The sequence below is a fragment of the Anthonomus grandis genome, chromosome 8 (genome assembly GCF_022605725.1).
Source record: "Anthonomus grandis grandis chromosome 8, icAntGran1.3, whole genome shotgun sequence".
NCBI classification, from domain to species: Eukaryota; Metazoa; Arthropoda; class Insecta; order Coleoptera; family Curculionidae; genus Anthonomus; species Anthonomus grandis.
The window spans coordinates 16,418,315-16,440,212 of NC_065553.1; the positions used below are offsets into that span (position 1 = coordinate 16,418,315).

Consider the following 21,898-nt stretch of genomic DNA (forward strand, 5'->3'; position numbering starts at 1 on the left):
TCTTCGGGTTACAATCTCCGAACAACCTTCTCTTTACCTCTGCCTATCCCAAAAAGTGAGCAGATTAAGTCCTCTTTTGTGTACGGGGGCAGAAGGCTTTTTAACCACCTACCCCTTTATATAAGGCTAATAAATTGTGAAAAACGTTTTAGGAAAAATATAAAGAAACTCTTGCTTGCTAAAGCATTTTATTCTGTAGACGAGTTTTTAAATACAATTTTTTGACAGTGAAGAGTTTTGCGCAGCGTAATGTGAATTCTTACTACCCTTTCTTTGGGTGTGTTCTATGTTCTATGTATGTAAGAATTGTTAAAATTTTTATATTTTTGTAAAAGACTATGTTGTCAACTATCTTTAAGATTTTATATAATGCTTTGTTAACAACAGATGATGTTACGTAACAATAAAGCTATTTTTGACTTTGACTTTGACTTATTTTATGTTATCAATTAGATGTCCGTAAAGATTAAAAGTTTTAGAACTTTGTTTTATAACACGCCACGACTTGTCCACATTTGTGTTATTAAACAGAACAGCGGCGTTTGAATTTAGTATTGCCAGAACTCACGCTTTGCATATTATGTCTCCTATCAATGCTAAATCCTTTAAAAGAGTTGTTGAATAAGGAATAATAGCTCTCCCTGGTAGTTTGAAAATACGCTCAAATTCAGTCGCAGAACATCTACCCTTGACTCAAAAAGAGCGCAATAGACTGATCTGGACCGTGCCAAGTTTAACTCAAACATGCAAAGCTGAATTTTCAGGTTGTATAAAGATTATTAAGAAGACATTCCTGAAATTTCTCATATACAATCTCATCTCATTGATCAATAAAACTGTCTGCCCATTCACTATATATTAATTATTTAAGCAATTTACTGAACATTTAAATTTGAATGGTATATTGCCGGAATATACAAGATATGTCTGATGAATTAGGCAATTTTAGAATATGTAATAAAATTTTCTGTATACAAATGTTATGTTATTTATTTAAGATAGTTCGGTATCATTATAAACATAAATATAAGGATGTCTTTCTACTAAAACTATATCTTTTTCCAGTTGTTTTAAATCCGCCTCTAATTTCGATTTTTTTACTTTTTTCGGAATGGTATCAGTTAAAATTGGCAATCCTTGATATTGTTTCTGCAACTCTTCCCAATTTTTTTTTAAACCCTAAAATGTTTATGAAGTTTTCAAAGTGTATTAATTATACCAATTAAAAACCATACAGTTAAGAGCTGCTCCCTTTCATCCCTAGTGATATATCGACACTTCGGTTGCTGTTTCCCGGACGCATCTTTTCTCATCTGATATTCCTTCTCTTTGATTTTGTTAAACCTCACCAGGTATTCAGGAGTTCTTCCGAAAATTGTTTTTTTAATATAAACAGGTTCCAGCCCTTGTAGTTCTGGATAAATTGTTGTGCCCGCCTTATCTATGACAACCCTATGTTCGGGTTCTTTTGGTTTCATGTTTTTCACAGTTTCAACGTTGCCTTTGATAAAGTTTTTGGTCGATTCCACTTCTTTTTCATGCTAATTAAACAAATTAGTAAGAATATTTACAGTGTTCCAGTCAACTTAAGATTGCTTATATTTTAAGTTAAATGAATTAACCTTCCTGTGTAGTAATAGACGTTAAGATTAACTATCGCTTACCTTTTTGGCCTCTTCAATAAGGTCTTTTATCAAAGGAGTCGGTCCTTTATGGGGTAAATTGGTTTTCTTACATAATCTCCCGACTTGCTCCGGTTTTTCCATGGTATAACTAGGCTTGCCCGTACGTTTTTTCAAATAATTATGAGGATCCGGCGGTTCCTCTTCGGGTACCCCCATAGTGGCATGTTTCTTACCATTAGATTTTACACAAATGGGAGACACAGCGGTCGTAACCGTTTGGATTTTACTTTTTTGGAACTTACTTTTGTATCTCGGAGACTTTTTTTGTAGGTCCGTTTGGTTTTTCGTAATGTTATAAATGTTTTCATCGTGATTCGTTATGAAAATAAGAGACATTTTTATGTATAAAATTCAAAGTAAACATTTATAGGTTGAGTTTTCATTAAGACTTTGACAAAATAAACAATGTTAGATGTATATAGGTATTGATCAAACTTTAATGGGTGTAACATTTATTAAGTATCTATAGCAACTGATGTACAAAGTGAATTAATATAGCATAATTTGACGACGCTAAAAGTGGGTTTTTGGGCACACTTAACCAAATTTGTCGATAGTTTTGGCATTTCTGAAAATAAATGTCAACTTCAAGGATTTTATTATTCAATTTTTCATAGAAAAGGATAGTCTTTTGTACCATTAGCATATTTGACAAACAGCAATACAGTTAAATACGAAACAAGTAAAAACATTGAATTTAAAATGTTTTGAAAAGCAATTTTCTTTTAATGAAAGTCGCGTTATTTTTATAATTTTTGTCGTACGCGGAAAATAAATTATATAAGCTTGTATAAGATTATCTAATTCAATAACTTTTTTCTTCTATTAAAAACAAATACTTTTGACTACGATTTGTTTTTTTTTATTTAATTTTGTGCCCCTTTCTTAATCACCTTATTATACTATATTATTACATATTGTAACAATTTTGACAACCCGCGAATATAGCGGCTGTTCTTTCTCATTCCACTGCTGAAAATTTTTTGAGGATTGCATTATGTATCCACACAAAAAGAAGTCGCAAGGCATCAGGTCGGGCGAGCGTGCAGGCCAAAAAATATCGCCTTTCAAACGTCCCGGAAACATTTCTCGTAATACTTACATTGAAGCTCGAGATGTGTGAACTGTTGCCCCATCTTGCTGCAACCAGACATCTTGCACATTAAGTTCTGCAAAGGCTGATGTAAAAAAATTCTGAACCATCGCTATATAGCGTTCCGAAGTGACAGTAACAGCGTGATTTTCTTCCTCAAAGAAATAAGGGCCGATTATTCCCATTTCAGACACGGCGCATCACTCTGTGTATCTCTCTCGGATTATCAGCGGCCCAATACCGAAAGTTTCGCTAGTTTACACAACCAGAGAAGCATTATATTTATGTTATGCTTTATTTGTTACACATACGTGTAATATACACTGCTCAATTATCGAAGTGGATATTATAAAAATCTGCAATTTTAGCTTGCCAATGATTTACAATAAAACAAAATTAAATGTAATAAATAAATCTCTATTAAGTTCACTCACAATAGCCCCAAAAAAAATTAAATAAACAGATATCTACTAAAAAATTTAAATTTTTAACACACAACAGGAAAAATTAAAATAAAATTACACCCTGTAAAGCGTGCCCCAAAGTCCTGTCATGAAAATTAATACCTCTTAGGTCCACCCCTGGCTCGTCTTAGTACTGTCACCCTGTTTGGCATAGTTCTTATTAAGTTGTTAATGTAGTGTTGAGGAATGTTTTGCCATATTTCCGGTAATTGATTGGCTAGTTGTTCTAAGGTTAGAGGTGGCTGTTCGAGCTGGTTTAGTCTTCGAGACATTTCGGCCCATACATGTTCAATGCAATTCATGTCGGGTGAATGTGGTGGCCAGTCCATTCCGGTAATGCTAGAATGGAATTCAATGCGATCATTGACAATTCTTGCACGGTGCGGGCGCGCATTATCATCGCATATCGTCGCCTATTGCACCAAAAAATGGTACAATTATGTTCTCTATAATAATGTCTATATCGTATAGCGTTCATTGTTTCATTTCTTAACACCACTAAATCGGCCATCGAAACATATGCCTCCCCAAACGCAAACTGAACCGCCACCAAAAAGGGTAGTGGGCGCCATCAAATTTTCATGGTATCGCTGTCCCCTTTCCCTCCACACCAAAATTCGACCATCACACATATGTAGCCGAAATCTGGACTCATCCGTAAACATACAAGACCTCCAGTTTTGAAAATTCCAATTACTGTGTTCTATTGCCCACCGATTTCTGCATGCACGATGTTCCCCCGTCAACCGTGGATGTGTGGCACGTCGTCTGGCTCTTAAATTGGACGCATGTAATCTTCTTCTAACAGTCTGATTAGAAATTACCTTCCTAGTAGCATGCCTTAAGTAGCTGTTAATTCTCGAAGCCGTAAATGTTCGGTTTCTTCTTGCGGTTACTGTTATATAGCGGTCTTGAGCATGAGTTGTAGCACGTTCTCGGCCTCCACCATGCCTGTAAGCTGCAGACCCAGTCTCTACATATCGATTCCATGCACGGCTCACGACACTTTGGGACACATTTATCCGGTTAGCAACTTCTTCTTGAGTTAGGCCCTCCTGTAGCCAACGTACTAATTGCTCGAGTTGCACTGTTTCTAACCGTCGTAGAACCATTATTTTTAAGAAAGTAAAAAGATTTATTGGTAACAATGAGAATAATAAAGTCTCTACAAGCACTTTTATGTGACTAAATTGTTAGGATTTTGAAACCGAATTCTTTAAAAGAGATAAGAATGTATGAAAAAAACGACAAAAAATATTTGCTATCAATAGGATTTACCCTATATAAACTACCGTATAAAGATTTACCAAGATAGCACGGCTACTCTGAAATCGGTTTCTTGACTATGACATATACTCAAAAGTGAGAATAGTACAGATAGAGTACCATTACCAACTACAGGGCTGTAAGCATTCATTTTTGATTTTTTTTAAGACTTGATCATTGAAATTGACCACAATTTTGGATGTGAAGATCACAGATTCATCAGCTTGATGACTCACACTCTGACAGTGTTTCTGAAAGTATTTCGCTACAGAAATGCGAAAGCACTTTAGAGATTGCGAAAAAGCTTTCGATAGAGTACAATATCATAAACTCGTTCAAATGGTGAGGCGACTTTAACATAGATCAAGAGAACGTACACTATATTGTCAACTTGTACTGGAACCAATCAGCTGCAGTTATATTTGACAAGGAAGTTACAAAGGCACAGAAACCTCTTAGATGTATGAAGCATGTGCCCTCCCCACTTCCGTTTAACATTTACTCTGAACACCTCTTCCAAGAAGCTCTCGAAGGAAAACAATTAGGCATCAAAGTAAATGGCACATGGATCAACACGATAAGCTATTTTAATAATAATTAAGCACGATAAAACGCAGGAAAATAGCGTATTTGGGCGATGCGTTATGCAACGAACAGTAACATTTGTTCCAACAATTAATAGAAGAAAAAATAGCCCAAAGAAGAGGCTTAGGTAGAAAGAGAATATCGTGGCTCCGAAATATAATTGGGCATGAACAAAAGGCACAGGTGAATTAATTCACCTCACAACAGAATGGGGAAAAATGGTCAGAAGTGATCGCAAACATCAATGAATGGATAGCAGCGGAAGAGAAAGAAGAATACGATAAAATAAAAATATTTTTTACAAAATTATTTAATAAACAGGCAACAACGTAGTTTACTTTGCTGTATGTAGCCGTTTCTTAAGATTTATAAGGTAAAGGATGTTTGGTGTGAAGCGAAAATGTGGTTTCTTGGCGGTGACAATCAATATCTCCCTTGAAATAAAAACTAATTTAGTGTTATTAATTTAATTTATTTATCTTGTAAACAGTACATTTGCTCTATAATTTATGATACAATTAAGCATTTTATTTTTACCTGTAAAGTTAAATTATTTCCGTGCAGAAGAGCACTTTCTTATTATCTATATATGTATAAAATTAACTTGTAAGACCTATATAGTTTTCAATACAGCGGGATCTCAGAATAGGAAATATCTTGGCAAGCTATTTTTTTAAAACTATATGCGTTGAACAACTATAACATTTATCGTATTTCTATAGATGCGTTATAGCAAACCTGATTTAATTTATAATATTTCTTTTCACCTTTTCGTTGGTCCATCTAGAATTTTTTACACTAAAACTGCTTATATACACAATGTTACACTTGAAAATCCTATATAATTGTATTAGCTTAAAATAAAAAAAAAATATTTACATGTTAAAAAAGCCTTAAAATATGAAAAGCGTCGCTTTAAAAAAAATATATCATGCCTTATTATACCTACTACATATATACTATATAATAAATGTATTTCTGATAGAAATATTGAATAAGATGAAATAAATGATGATTGTCAAGAATATGTTTCAATGATTTAAATATGTCAACAAGGATATAATTTATAAATTGGAAGCACAATGTGTGTGTATACATAGATGTCTTATATAGTTATTACCAATAATCCTATATTCTTAAGAGACTTTGCCAATTTGAAATTCCCTTCGATTTTCCTAACTGAAACTTATTCAGTTTTCATTTGGAAAAGTAAAATAAGCTTGTATAATAGTTATAGGATCCTTGTAATAACATAACATAAAGATAGCCTTACCATTATGGCCTGGAAAGTTGTGAATTTAAAAGTTCACAGATTCTAAGATTTTCTTCAGGCAACGTGCAAAAGTTAAATTTGGTTTAAAAGACATCAGTGATTCAACAGCATTTGATTTTGGAAAACCTATGGAAGGTTTTTTGTGTTTAGGGTTCAGAGTCCATTATAGTTAGAGCAGTATTATTACTTATTTGGAAGTTTGTGATTCCAATTTGCACCAGATTAGGGTTCGAGTTACTTTTACAGGACCTCTAGTAGCTACCGCGTTATTTATAAAAGAACTTTTTTTGAATATTAAAAAAGCATTCCAGACAAATTCATTTCTGAAACAGTTAAAGTTTACTCATTCTTAGAGAAAACCCGTCTATAAACTACTACGAGTACTTTATAAAAAAGAAGAACTTCAAACCATTTCTAAAGCTATTACTCTTTTATCATTAGACACACTTTTCAAGAAACTATTAAACTGCTGGAAGTCTTGGTAACCATACCCATGTCATCATCTGAAGAAGACCTTACAATAAACAAGTTAATTTCTATATACAGGGTGTTCGAAAAATAGACGGAGATTTCAATGGGCGATTCCTTGTAAAAAATATGAGGAAAAGTTTCTACGAACATGAGTCCGGAAATGCACAGTTCTCAAGATACAGGGTGATAATTTTTTGTTTTAAATATTAATTTTTTATTAATATTAAAAAAATATTTACTCGATTCTTTTGAAATTTGGCAGAATTACTTGCTGTAATAAGAGGCTAATTTAGCCCTAATTAGATTAAAATCATAAGGTCCAGTGGCGTCCCAGGGGTTTTGTGATGAAAAATGACAGTTTTGGGGGAATGACAGACATGTATGTAATGTATGCACGTGCTTACAGTAATTGTTATGCAGCGAGACGCCTGTATGCAAAAGCGTTTCCCGAACGGCAACTTCCAGATAGTAAAACCATTTGAAGGCGTAGACCGTATATTGCGGGAAAAAAGGTAAATTTTCTTATTTATTTTTCGTGATGTTTTTGACAATAAAGTTACTTAGTTTTGCCATTCCCACCAATGATAGAGGCCGGCCGAGGTCCGTAAGAACGCCTGAGTTTGAGGAGGCAGTTTTACGTGCCGTGGAAGAAAATCCTGGTGTAAGTACCCGGACTATAGCAGCCCGATTAGGGGATAATCATTCCAACAGCACTGTGTGGCAGGTTCTCTCCGAACAACTTTTGAATCCGTATCATGTTCAACGTGTGCAGGCATTACTACCAAGAGATTTTCTGCCCCGTTTGCAGTTTTGCCAATTGTATTACGAAAAAGTTTACTTTTATATACTTTTGTATACTTTTTACGGACGAAGCTGGATTTCGACGTGATGGTATTGTTAATTTGCATAATACTCATGTATGGAGTGACGAAATTTCTTTAACAAGAATTGCCCGTACTGCTAGAAGAAGTTCCTCCAAATGTACATAATCAAATAATTTATATGCACGTTGGAGCTCCTCCTCATTTTAGTATAGCGGTTAGAACTCATCTAAATAATACCTTTGGGAAAAATTGTGTTGGAAGAGGTGAACCAATTCAATGGCCACCTCGCTCCCCTGACTTAAATCCAATAGATTTTTATTTATGGGGACATCTTAAAAGTCTGGTTTATGCTAGTCCCATACAAGCAATAGAAGAGTTAAGAAATAAAATTGTAAATGCTTGCGTGAGTGAGAAATAGACCTCGAATTTTAGCTCGAGTGCGTCGTTTAATGATTCGTCGAGTGAGAAAGTGTACCCAAATTTGTAAGTGTAATAAACCAATTTTGTCCAGTGGCATGCAATAAAACGGTATTTATTTTTTTTCTCGAAAACGAAGTGAGATTCGAAAAAAATACAAGAGGCGAAAAAGTAAATATTTTTTTAAATATTAACAAAAATATAATATTTAAAAAAAATTATCACCCTGTATCTTGAAAACTATGCATTTCCGGACCCATGTTTATAGAAACTTTTTCTCATATTTTTTTACAAGTTTAGTCTTTTTGTCGTGGTTTATCTTGTCACAATATCGTTCTTGTATCAATTTTTAATAATTTTATACTTTCGGAGACAATTTTTTTACGGTCGGTAAAGAAACGCTCAAGTTTTTTTCACTTGTGCAACCTGTGCACTCTTAGAAGCTACAAACCGCCACTAATTACTATTATGATCTGTTTCCTGCTATTTTAACTTAAACACTGCTATGAATATGACACGCAAGGTGATCAGAAAATAAAACATTTTTTGTACTAGTTCTGAATCTATGAATCTTTAAAAATCAGTACTGAGATAAATTTAATAGTTTGTGAAATCACTGCAGAGATAAATAAGTAATAATAATAATAATAATATGTCTTTATTAAAAAAAAAGCAATATTAATCTTACAATATTACTTAATACTACATTGCCAAAGAAGGCGAAGATTAGCTTAAAGCTAATCTTTAACTCTTAACCTTCCTAACATTCACAGTTTAAATGGAGAAAACGAGAAAAAAACAAAAAAAGAAACAAGTACATATAAAGTATTGATCTTCTAGAAAACTAGACTATATTTTGGATTCATTTAAAAACAAAAGTAATCGCAATAAAGCTGTTAAAGAAAATATGGGTTAGGAACATATAAATCGGATTAAATAATATTTATCCACTGTTTGTCCACTGTTACCCTTATTTAACCCAATAAATTATAATTATATTGCATCGCTGAATCTTTTTAAATCACTGCAGAGGTTTTTTCGATAAATATGAATATTAATCAAAATAATGTTGAGAAGAACATAGGTTAGTGAATATTTAAAATCACTGGGGAGATAATTATTTATTTATTTATTGTTCACTAGTAAACACCAATTACAGAACAATATTTAATCTATGAGAGTATAACTAATAAGAAATAAAATACCAAAAAAAAGAAAAAAAAATACAATGCAAAACCAAAATTATGCATAATCTAGAGATTGACCGAATATTACAGAATTATGTTAAAATTTGTAATCATTATAAAAAAGGGAGATTTTCTTCGTTCTAGAAGCCCTATTACAGAAGGTTGTGGAAAGTCGCGTTTTCATGCGTGGTATCCAAAAGTCTAACATCGATACTAAATAAGAAGAATCAACCTCGTTATGGAGAGGTTTATGAAGAAAATTAAGAGATATAAGTGATGTTCTGAAGTCCAGTCAATTAATGTTAAACTGTCGTAGCAAAATAGTATTATCAATTCCCCTTTGCGGATAAGCACCACTCTGTCTAAATTGCAATAACTTAAATCTTCTTGGGCAGCAATACAATGATGCAATTGATTGAATGTGTGGAATAAAAGTTGAGAAAAAAAGAAATTGAGTATCAAAGGTGACACCTAAGTCCCTTATACTTTTGTAATGCACTAGATTTTCATGATCAATATTATAATTGTAAAACAGTGATTTACTGTTTGGAGTAAATGTCACCACTTTACACTTAGAAATATTTAATTCCAGTTTATTGGTTACACAGTTCATGCAGGATATTTGTTAATTTTTTGTATAGAAAAACATTATCATCAAGACTATTAATTCTTCTGTACAATGTTAAATCATAAGCAAATACCAAATTATTACATGACGACATTCTTATATGTATGCCCATAAAGCCCACAAATTCTAGAATTAAATAAATTAATAAAAAAATTAGACGAATGATAAGAACCTAATTATATACTTTACTGAAAATATAATTTCGATAGTTTTTTTAACAGTTTAAATAACACAAAAGAGTGAATTATATTTTTATATATTTATAATAAAATTTAATTTTTTTTAATATTTAATACGCATGTCGCAGTCAGATAGTAAATACCCTCATTGAATAAAATATTATAACAATACCAAAACTAGAACAACAGCAACACCGGAACAAAAAAAGAAATTTAAATTTCCCGACAACATCTTGCTATACCCTGCAGACAGGTTCTTCTTATGGTTAAATGAATATTTAAAATCACTGCTGAGAAAAAATATGTCATATAATGCAAAAAAAAATTATTTTTTTTTCGCATTATAAAAAAAAAATTTTTTTTTTCAATAATTTTGGATTAGTAAATCCCTTATAACTCACTGGCTAATATGTTATTAAATCCAAAGAACACATTTTTTACTGGTTACAAGCCGTTAAATCAAATTGCTGCTTAGATTAGCATGGTTTACTGAATATTGAAAATCACTGCTGATTTCATATATTGAGGAAAAACATTTTTTTTACCGATTTTGTATTAATAAAACTTCTGAACTCCTGCTATATAGGTTATCGTATTTAAAGACAAAAACAAATCTGGTATTGGTTACAACTGTTACAAGCTGATAAATCAAATCGCTGTTGAGTATCTAGTAAATCTATACTGTGACCTTTTGAATACACCACTATAAAATTCTTTTCTTTTCATAGATTAATGATTCAAAAATAGAGAATTAGAGAAAGATATGACATTTGATGACCTTAAACTTTAGGTAAACTAATTTCTTCCCGGTATTTACAGAGAAATTTTAATAATCGGATATCACATCTATTTTTGTGAGCATTACAGTTTTTTTCTTTTATACAATTAGGCCTAAAGTTCTATGTCAACTATGTATAACAAAAAAAACCACTGTATATACATATGATAATCAAAGATATGTAATCAAGTCATGATCCTATGTTATCACTATAATAATTAAGCGTTCGATAGAATTCACTTAGAGCCAAAAATTACTATATAAAGTCAGACTTTTGAGAAGATTTCCTATAGTAAGAACTTTTTTAATCAGTAGGAACGTAATCCTTATTGATCCTTTTCAAAAATGAGTAAATCGATTTAAATGTGGGTCGATCCGTATCGTCTCTGCTCCAACAACTGCACATCAGGTCATAGATATCGGTGGTGCAGTGAGGAGGTTTACTCAGCATCACCTACAAAGATAATTGGTATATATGGACTGTTTTATCTCTGGGTTAGAAAAAGAAAACATTAACCATCCTTTTTACAATTTTTGTTATATACACTAGTTTAATGTTAAATATACCTGAAGTTCACCACCATAGTACATATGTTCTGCATTTTGAATAACTTTCTCATTGCTTAAGTTGCCAAAAGGCCGCTCGCAACAGAAGTTCAAAATTTCCCAAAGTGTGACAGCGAAAGCCCATACTGTACTGGAACAAGAATACCGGTCCTAAAAATCAAATAAAAATTCATTAAAAATATAACTAGACATAGAAACACATTTCTTACTAGTAAGATGCTCTCCCAAGGTAGCCATCTTAATGGGGCAGGAGGTCGTCCGCCAATTTCTGCATATTCTTTTCTATATTGGGGCTTGGCCATAGCAATGTCGGTTATTTTAATGATGTAACCTCGTCCTACTAAGCAGTTTCTAAAATAAAATTAAATTTTAAAATATCCTGTTAATGAGTCACGGTAGGTGCTACCTGGCAGCTAAATCTTTATGGACAACATTTTTCGATTCTAAATATTTCATGGCTGATGCTATTTGTGTCGCCATGTAGATTAGACTAGCAGTACTGCAATAGAAATAATGGTTAGTCATTATGATTTTTTTGTTATAAACAAGAGTCCGTGTTTCTTTAATAAATTGCCACCTTATATGATAGTGATTTAAAAAGAATGATACCAGGTTTTGGCGACCATCATCAACCTTTCTTTTATGTTCATTTATAAAAAAAAATTCTATGGGTCTCTTTCTTTTTCATGGAAGTCTCATGCCAAGTACCCAAAATAATCGTTGGATAATTTTTTACTGAAGAAACTCATTAGCTTCTATATAAAACTAAAATTAATAAAACTGCTATATCAGTTTTTAAAATATTAACTTTTTATGACTTTTGTAAAAGTTTGTAATAATATCCAACAAATATTTCGTTACTTTCCAAACAACTTATTGTACTCATCTCAGACGATCGCTGAAAGTCATCAGCATTTATTTAAAACTAAAATCTAAAAATCCTTACATGAATTTTCAAAATATTTAGAATTTTGTTAGAACTTTGACAATATCAAGATTTTTTCAATCTATCTAAAATATAAAATAATAAAAAACCACTCAATAACTCTGAAACTTAATTTACAAAGAATTTACAAACATCTTTATTTTGGTACTCAATTGTGAAGGTAATAGATGAACATTTTTAAATACTAAGAGAATATTTCCAAATACAAAATGCAAATTTACTCGTCAGACCTGTCACTGACGAGGATAATGCTAATAATTTGGCAAAAGCTTTTATTATATATTATTGGGAAATATCCACATAGTAGGCATTTGGAAATGTCCACTTAATATGAGGATATTACTGTTACAATTTAAAATCATTCGCCTAATTTTTGGATAGAAACTGTAAAAATCAAATATGAGGTTTTTCTTACTAGTCGTAAAACCTCAAAACTTAAAGCTGATATTTTGCTACGATTTCCCATGAAATATAAATCTGAGAATAATGTCTCTGATTATAATCTTTTCCTGCATTTCACTACTGTATTATAATGCCTTAATGGTGTTGAAATTGCATTCATCTAGTGTAATTTACCGCACTATATACAACAAAAATAAAGTTTTTATCAAAGCCAAAGACTCACTTTCATTTGTATAGCAACATATGTCTCTCCTTTTTTTCCAATTTTCTCCTTGTGCATACAAACTTGCTTCTTCTAATTCCTTTTCTATAGACTATTTAACATGCCTTTGTCCTTCTTCCTCTTCTACTTCTTCTTTCAATAAAGATCTACTAATGGATGTTTGGGATAATATTTTTCAATGCTTCTCTGTTCTATGTGGAGTATGTCCACCTACGTATGTACATCTACCCCTTTCACTATCTGGTGACATTTAACAATTTCTTTCTTTCGATTCCTCTCCTGCCCTCAAGCTTGTTTTTGATCATCAACAGCAAGAATCGGAATCTTTCCACTCCGTATTATGTACATTTTAAAGAGTTCGCGTTCCTTGTTGTCGCATTTAATAACTTCGTCATTTGTCAGTTTCATTATCTAGTCAGGTTATCTAAAGAATTTTGCGTTACACCTAACTCTAAAAGTCCTCCATTTTCTTAATAGCACTCTTTAATGTCCAACCTTCAATACCATAAAGAAATACCAACTAACTCTTTATGAATAGCCGCAAGTCAAGATCAAATTCGGAGCAAGCAAGTACCTTTTGCAAACACTTTGTCCAGGGAAGCGTGTTTTATAAAACTTAGTATTATCAAGCCTTCAGCTGTAGTTTTCCTCTGTTATATATTATAAAGAAATAGAAGTTTTTTAGATCCATGTAATTTTTGGCTACATTTTTCAAATCCTCTCTAATCCGACAGTAGCATTAAAGACCCATAATAATTTGCAGCACAGCTGGTTAGTATTAAAGACAAAGCAGATTTTTTGCCAAAATCAGAAATATACTCTCTAAAGTATGATGACTGTAATGCTGGTTATATTGGCCAACCAAGCAAGAAAGTCTCAACAAGAATAAAAGATTCAAAATAATCATCCATTAGTCTCAAAGAGACTTAAGTATATGACCAAAGGAGGGAAAAAAGTAAACTCAAAGTCCAAGTCTGATAAATCAGCGTCTATTATAGGTTACGCGTTTCGCCGCATTAGGGCATCATCAGACCTATCGAAATACAAAAACTAATTAAATACATATAATAAATACATTAAATACACTGACTCACACTAACATAATAAAAAAAACATAAAATAAAATAAGTTTACACCATCGTGTATCATTATCGTTATTTTATTATGTTAGTGTGAGTCAGTGTGTGGTTTTTGTATTTCGATAGGTCTAATGATGCCCTAATGCGGCGAAACGCTTAACCTTTAATGGACGCTGATTTATGAGACTTCGACTTTGAGTTTACCTTTTTCCGTCCTTTGGTCAAGAATAAAATATCACATGGCCTTTATTAATCCGTACAAAAATAGTGATGTCACAGAAACTAATTCAGCTTTTGCAAACCATTTGCTATCTGCTTCTCACAGTTTTCTCCGATTGTTCGGGTCCATATTCTCCACGGTTGCCCTAAGGGTAAAAAGATAGGACTAGGAGGAGAAAGAAGGACCTTTCGGAGAAAATGAAAATAAAAACTCAGGCCTATATCTAGAAATGCACAGATTTGATCTGTTATCATGAACATATGATATGTATAATTTGAACTCAATGGCTTAAAAGCGACCATGACTAATAAACCTTTAGAGATAATCTTAGGTGCCTCTATTTATCTCCTGCCTGTTTATGTCAAGATCAACAGGTTTTGACTTTTTAATAAAAAACACTTTTTTAATAATTGGTCCACTAAAGCCTAGTCCGATTTCATAGTCTCATCACAATGCAAAGGCTATGAACAATGAAGAGAGTTAAACGTTGTTTAATTCAATCGAGGACAAAATAAACACGAATCATGATTCTGGTACTTAACCTTAATATTAATTATTTGGGTATAAAAATAGTTGATTAATGGCCGACCATGATACAAATAACCTTTTTTCATTTTACTGACAATAAATATAAATAATAAAAAAAAATAGCCGCTCGTCCGGATAAAGAAAAGCCAATATTTTCTAATTATCGCCTTGTATCTCTCGTCGATATAATCTCGTTAGGAGGTGAGCTCAAAGCCGCCAAGACCGAGATGTCTCTTATAGTGTCAATATTTTTTTTGGGATTTCTTCGCGAGATAAACAAAAAAGTTTCTTTTTACAGAACAACCTAGAGAGAGATTTTCTTTAATACTAATGAGAAATGTTTCAATATGTTTAATTGACAATTTGTTTTCCAAATCGATTTGTATTTTCTAAAATATATTATTATTATTATATCTACTCCATTTACAGGTCTGCCATGTTAGAAGCTTATCAATTAGTTAGTCATAAAATCGTATTCGTGGTTGTATTAGAAAAGGCTAAATGTGATACACTTATAGCATCAAATAAATGTCTTTAGATGTTGATGTTATTTCCTAGACGATTTATACTGTACCTAATGGGTTGATCCTCTGATGGCCTAATACTGCCATTTCTGTTTACTAGAAACTGCAAATACTGTGCTAAATCCCCCATTTCTCCATACTCTATTATCGTCCATGGTGGTTGCTCTGCAGCACATACCTAAAATACAATTATTTTTGATGAACCAGCAAGCTTATGAATATAAGAATTTTATTCATATCATAAATTATGAATAAAATACTTGAGAAATAAAATACGCTCTCTAACATTTCTTTTAGACATCTTCCAGTATTTCTACCTATTTCATAAAATTCTCCTCAAGAAAATAATTAGTTAATAGCGAATATTTTAATTATTAATATTTTAATACATATTGACCACTGAAAGCTTATTTTAAGAAGTTTACTAACTTTTGGATAACCGAAAATGCCATATTATTTATTTAAAAAATTCACTATTTCAGTCGATCTGTACTAATGGGTCGATCCTATAATGGCCTAATATTGGCATTTCTGTTTGCTTGCACCAAAAAATGCAAACACTGTACTGGACTTGTCATTTACAAAATAAATACTCAATATTTACTAAAACGCAATATGTGGTGTGTATCAGAAAAAGGCCATTAAGCACATTAATTAGATCATCGTTTTCCAGATATTTTGGTAGTAACAAGCAAAGTTGAAATTGGTCCGTAATCGATGGATTTAAAATAGCTTTAAAATAAAATCCAAATGAGGCGTTTAGAGCAAAAGTGGCCCAAGCTAAAAATATTTTTTATGGAGAAATTCGCAAATGAAAATAATGAAATTTTTTGAAGAATAATTACGAAATTATTAGAGGCGATTGTAAGAATTTCTTAATTTATTTTTATTTCGGTAAGTGGTGGAATATTAAACATAGTTTTTGGACGTTTTTTTTTTGAAAAATAAGATTTTGTATGTGGCTTGGGCCCCTTTTGCATAACCTTTTTTTTACTGACTTGAGAGTAAAAATGAATTACTAAAGCAAAATAATTTATTTTAAGGTAAACCATAAGACATTTTTAAACAAAACTCAACGTAAACTCTTATTAATCATTTTCTTCTTCCTCATGATTTTCAAAAACATTCGAGTCTTTTTCAACGCGTGCATTTTGAACCAGTTGACGATAAAATTCATGGTTTACTGGTGAAATATAATCAAGCAAAGATAACAAGAATTTCTTTTCTTATATGGGCTTAGGTCCCTCGAATAGAGGAAGAAGTCTGGCCATGTCATGGAAAGTTTGGTTGCCCCGTTTTTTTACATTAACTTCGTTAAATAAAACATTTTCGTTATTGGAATATTTAAATTGGATAATTTCAGGTTTTTCTTTATCATATCGAAGCCACTGTATTCGCAACCATTATACTTTTTCATCAGCTTCCGTTTTTTTACGATTCGTTAATGCCTTTTCTAGTTCTTTTGTTGAAAAAAAGTCGCTGGATGTCATAACTAATACTTTGAACGGATTTCTTTTCCTGGCTACTAGAACCACTTGCATCCAATCATTGGGAACAAAAATATTTTATAGTGTTTTTTGTTTTTTCGACTAATCCAAAGTCCTGATCATTTGGAAGGTAGGAGTGACCAGAAACTAAAAATTAATGGTCAATGTTGTTAACTGTGTAATCGCATTTTGAAATTCCTATTTTGACCACCGCACTGATCGCTGTATATTATTAGCTTTCTTGTGGTAACAAAATTCTTAATGTAGTGTGTAATACAGGCACCAATTTCCTGAGGACCCCGGGATGCAACACTCTCGTCACACATGTACATGTGTACTATGCGAGTTTGAAAATCATGAATCCCAAAACAAAACGTCCAAAGTTGCCTTTTGTAGTACGCAACTCCTGTTGAAATGATCGGTGTTGCCAATGTTTTCATTAAGTCAAATGATTTAATCCGATTTTGCAGCTTCAGCATCGTTTCTCATGCCTTGTCTAGCAGCTTCAGCTTTCCTCTGGTGCATCTCTTGTTCTGCTTTAATTGCCTCACTTTCTTGGCCATCTGCCATAGCTGCTTTAATTCTTATATTGAAAGCATCACATTTGCGACAACTATCGGATAACGGTGCGTGAAACTTTAAATTAAAATCATTTTTAAATATATGACGAAAAACAAACAATGAAACGGGTTGTTCAGTTTCATTTTTATACAAATTGTACATTTTGGTTAGGTCTAGTTCTGGAGAAAGATACTTGACATTTGGACTTTTTTTTAATGAATAATGGGACTCATAAGCTGGTAATTTATTAATAAAACTTTTCACAGCAGTGACTTTTTCCAGAGAAGTTTTATTAACTGGTATTGATTTTCCACGTTTATCAGGCTGTGGTGTTCCATCAGTGCTTTTTGACTTCAATACCCTAGTTACGCGGCCATTAGACATGCCCAATAATTGCTTAAAAAAAGTTTTGCAAACTTTTTTGTCTTCTCCTTTGCCATTTGGCAAAATGTAGCACCTGCTGTGTTCCTTTGGTTTTATATTTTCCGTGGTATAACTCCGTTCTTTGTGTAGAACTCTGACATGTCCAAAAATATAAGAAGTCTGCAAAGTGTGAGATCCCAAACTATAAAAGTTTTTGAATAGAGCTTCACGCCATTTTTGTGAAAAATTTTCGTGGCACTTCTTTGAACAAGGGCATTGTTTGGCTTCAAATATCTTGGAAGAAACCATCCTCCCCTTGGTGTTCACGTATTCTTCACCAGCAGCACGTTTTTTTTTTCCTAATATTTCTCTTCCACTGCCCTTCATTTTTCCTTCTTTTTGCTCCCTGAATAATTTGCTTGCAGGAAGTGCGTTCTATGTCTGTAATATAAACAAAACATTAATCAATAAAACATAATATTTTATTATAGAAGTCAATAAAAACATAATAAAATATAATGTTTTTATCGATTGATAAGGAAACAAACTAACTAGGTCGCTAGCTTCACTTCCAGAAGGTACGAATTCAGAACCTAAATCCTGAAAAGATTCTTCTATAACTGTAACAAAAAAAATGTAAATGTAAAAGTGGCCCAAACCCGGATCACCGAAACACAGTATTTTCATAACCTCAAAATACATATTATTACAACTTTAACTGCAAATGTGCAAATAAAATTTAATTATAGGTTACTTACCAGAGCGATCTTCGTCACAACCAGACATATTTCTTTGCATTTAAAAAAAAAACTTTACTTTTCGAACAAAAAGTATGCTATCAAAATTACAAACACGTGGTCAAAATAATCTCAACGTCACTGAATACTAAAGCGGCCCACAATGGGTTGGGCCAGTCTTGCTCCAGCAAATATGAACGTGCTATGTACGCAAAAGTGGATTTATATGACATCTTGCGGTAAATGGTCGAAATAGGCTTGGGCCGGTATTGCATAATAAAAATTCGATATATTTGTAGGCCATTTTTGCTGTTAACTCAACTTTTTTAAAAATGTGGCTTGGGCCACTTTTGCTCTAAACGCCTCAAATTACCTTCGTTATTTTGAGTAAAGTAAAAAAAAATATATAATACAAATCCATTAAATATGTGCTAATATGCAAAATGAAACAATACTTGAGAAATAAAGTAAATTGAATTTTCTAACAATAATAATAAATTAAATTAATGATACCGATAATTATAAAATAACTAAATTTATTCACAGATTTTAAATAAAAATTCAGGAAAAATAACAAAAAATAAAGTTACCTAAACCTACAAAAAAATAGCAAAGAACAACATTAAAAACCGGATAATTAGCTCATAATCTTTTTTAACATATTTACCATAATCTTTTATGGTATTCATCATACATTACTGACCTTCATAAATTTGCTAATCTAAACATAAGTATAACAATTATATTAAAAATAATAACAATACTAATTTTTAATATTTTCTAGTAAATATTGTACTAATTTTGTTTAAAATATTATTGTTGTTCTATTAAGTCATGCTTTCTTGCAATATTTTCGTAACATTTTATCTCCTTATTTATTTATCAACTTGTATATTTGATATCCTTTAACATATATTTACAATCATCGTGGTAAAATTAATCTTCAATTCCTCAAAAATTATTTTCTTATCAGCTATCTGCTCTTGCTATATACAGTAATTCTTAACTTTTACACAAAAAGTTGAGAAATGATTGCTGACTAATAATGAAAAAAAAACGTTAGAAAATATTTTTATTTACGAAGTTAACAAACTATTTCAAATAAAAAAAAAAGAAAGCTTAAGTTACTTTCATGATTTTTAATACATAATTGAGGAGCGATCAAGTAAAACCAGAAAAATCTACTTTTTAACAAAAATGATTTAATCAAGGTTTCCTGTTTCATTTCTCCAGATAAATCCAATGGTGAATGATGTAAGCAAAACCCGCTAAATCCCTTTTTATAATAGACCTCAAAGTTAAGTAAATCAAGCAAAACCAAATATTTCCACAAAATAAAATTGCGATTCATATTTTTTATTTTGTAGGGTTTAGAAAATTAAGAATAAACATGTAACCATAATAATAATTTTATTTCAGTTCTTTACGAAGGAATGTAATTTAACAAATCCAATTTTTTTACTTTTTTTATAGTAAAAAATAAACGTGTGAACATATATTTTTATTTAATTTTCTTTTTATAAGTAAGTAAATATATTTATTATTTAGCTTAAAATAAGTGCGAATAACATCATACCTACATTTAAATAATCACTTCTATATTGTAGAATAAACTAAGTATATTCAACTCAAGCAAAATAAGATTAGCAATAAACCTTATGCTAATTAACTAATAACGACTATTCGTAGACAAAGTATTGTCTACCGGGTCTATAATATCAAACGTTTTACGTACACTATAATTTATTTTGATAAGTTAACGGACGCCTTATTGTCAAGTTTTTTTGTGAATATTTCGGACTTTTATTATATAATGGATTTATCTGGTTTTGCCTAATCACTCTTCAATTGAGCTCACTTCAAATTTGCTTTAAATAAATAAGAGTGTCAAAAATAATTTTGGTTTTTAGAGATATTACTGGCATACCATTTTTTCTTAAAAAATATTCAGTTCAAACCTTGCAAGGACGGTTAATTTTTTTTTCTTAATGATTAAATGATGAGTGGTAAAAATATATGATTATCATTAAAATGAAATTTTAATTGTTCATCAATATTAATTATTAGAACATATATTTTAAATAAAACCATTGAAAATTCTTATACTCTTACCCCCAATACTCGACAAATATTTGCATCATTTAAACCAGCCAACAATCGTATTTCCCGAAGACATTCCATCGCATCCCCTTGAAATTTATCAGGATTCGAGGTTCTTACAGCCACGAGTCGCGAGGTATCCGGAAGTACGTCATACAGGTTTTCAATTTCATACAAGGAGAGCTAAAATTGTCAAAGAATTAACACTTAAAAATTACTGACTGGATTATTATAAAACTCAATATTTCCCTATCCGAGAACTAGATATCTTATACTTGACAGACATGGTAACTTGAACGCTTTCGGGCAATCTTGAAGTTAAATTATCAAGTTTCGTGAGTCTGGCACGTCTCGGGAATGTGACTTTCGGGATATAATTGGACCTCTTTTGTTGAGCAAACTTGCCGGAGTAATATAGGCTGCGAGCTGGATAGTGCTCCTATAATTCCTTTCAATGAGAGGAAGGTAGAAGTCGGATTATTAATTGAGGAGATCCGAGACGGATAAAAGGCGTTGAAAAGATTTTGATTTTTTTTGATATGCATGTTAACTAGTATATTTTTATATAGGTAGTATTTTTTTAGTAATTACAAGATAAGGATCCTAAGTACCTCTCAGAGTTGGATTTTTGAAGTATATTTACGTGCCGCTGTGCAATTTAAATAGTTATTTATGTAACAAATGTGTAAAATTATCAATTTTTTGAATGGTGAATGGAAATTTGTCTTATACAGGGTCCTGCAACAGTGCGTCGGTCTTCCATAAAGCCTAAAAAAATAAGGTTAAAAATTTCTAACCTCTTAAAAAAATGTTGGACCTGATAGCGCATATCTGGAAAATATTTTGAAGTATACAGGGTGCTTCAAAAAAGTAGGGCGATATAAGCAGCATTTTTTTTTAAATGGAATGTCATTCTTTTTATTTTATTTTTAAGACCGCCTTAGGCTACCTAGTATACGCGCTAAATATGGCTGCTTTGTCATGCGCAGTTTGACTGCAATAATTTTTTTTTATAAAAAAAAATCTAAAAATCATTTAATTTCATCTTGATACTAGAAATGTTAATTCAATGTCAATATTGGACTTAATTGGGATTCTACAAAAATGGAGAATTACTTTGACTTAAATTGTTTCCTTCTGTCATATACAAGGTGTTCGTAGTTAGCAATCATATTTTACGAATTTAAAGCTCCATTTTTCGCTTTTTTAAAATGGATAATACACACCCTGTATATTTTTTATCCATTTAATGAAGATTTAATACATGAACATTTTTTATTATGTAAACATATTAGCTATCTTAAGTCGTTT

At 31.6% G+C, this 21,898-nt stretch overlaps 2 protein-coding genes across 3 annotated transcripts in view; both read right to left on the reverse strand.

The window, feature by feature from the left end:
- Positions 1-972: 972 nt before the first annotated feature.
- On the reverse strand, positions 973-2,103 carry LOC126739555 (enkurin). The gene is made up of 3 exons (XM_050445299.1): positions 1,665-2,103; positions 1,236-1,541; positions 973-1,179 (listed from the first exon to the last, which is right to left on the reverse strand). The coding sequence occupies exons 1-3, from the start codon at positions 2,019-2,021 to the stop codon at positions 994-996; spliced, it is 849 nt and encodes a 282-aa protein (XP_050301256.1). The 5' UTR covers positions 2,022-2,103; the 3' UTR covers positions 973-993.
- Positions 2,104-9,040: 6,937 nt separating this feature from the next.
- The window catches only part of LOC126739476 (discoidin domain-containing receptor 2-like), a 305,530-nt gene continuing 292,672 nt past the window's right edge, over positions 9,041-21,898 (reverse strand). For both annotated transcript variants that reach the window (XM_050445155.1, XM_050445154.1), the window contains exons 15-20: positions 20,600-20,770; positions 15,390-15,517; positions 11,824-11,916; positions 11,627-11,768; positions 11,418-11,567; positions 9,041-11,304 (exon numbers count right to left, since the gene is read on the reverse strand). In XM_050445155.1, coding sequence (XP_050301112.1) covers positions 11,155-11,304; positions 11,418-11,567; positions 11,627-11,768; positions 11,824-11,916; positions 15,390-15,517; positions 20,600-20,770 — 834 coding nt within the window. In that variant the 3' untranslated portion in view covers positions 9,041-11,154. The remainder of the gene's footprint in view (positions 11,305-11,417; positions 11,568-11,626; positions 11,769-11,823; positions 11,917-15,389; positions 15,518-20,599; positions 20,771-21,898) is intronic.

Bases quoted from the DNA above. Each gene is read 5' to 3' on its own strand.
- LOC126739555 (XM_050445299.1), bottom strand. From the start codon at position 2,021: ATGTCTCTTATTTTCATAACGAATCACGATGAAAACATTTATAACATT. The intron at 1,542-1,664 runs GTAAGCGATAGT...TTGTTTAATTAG, and splicing joins TTATTGAAGAGGCCAAAAAG to CATGAAAAAGAAGTGGAATC. The intron at 1,180-1,235 runs GTATGGTTTTTA...TAAACATTTTAG, and splicing joins AAAGGGAGCAGCTCTTAACT to GGTTTAAAAAAAAATTGGGA.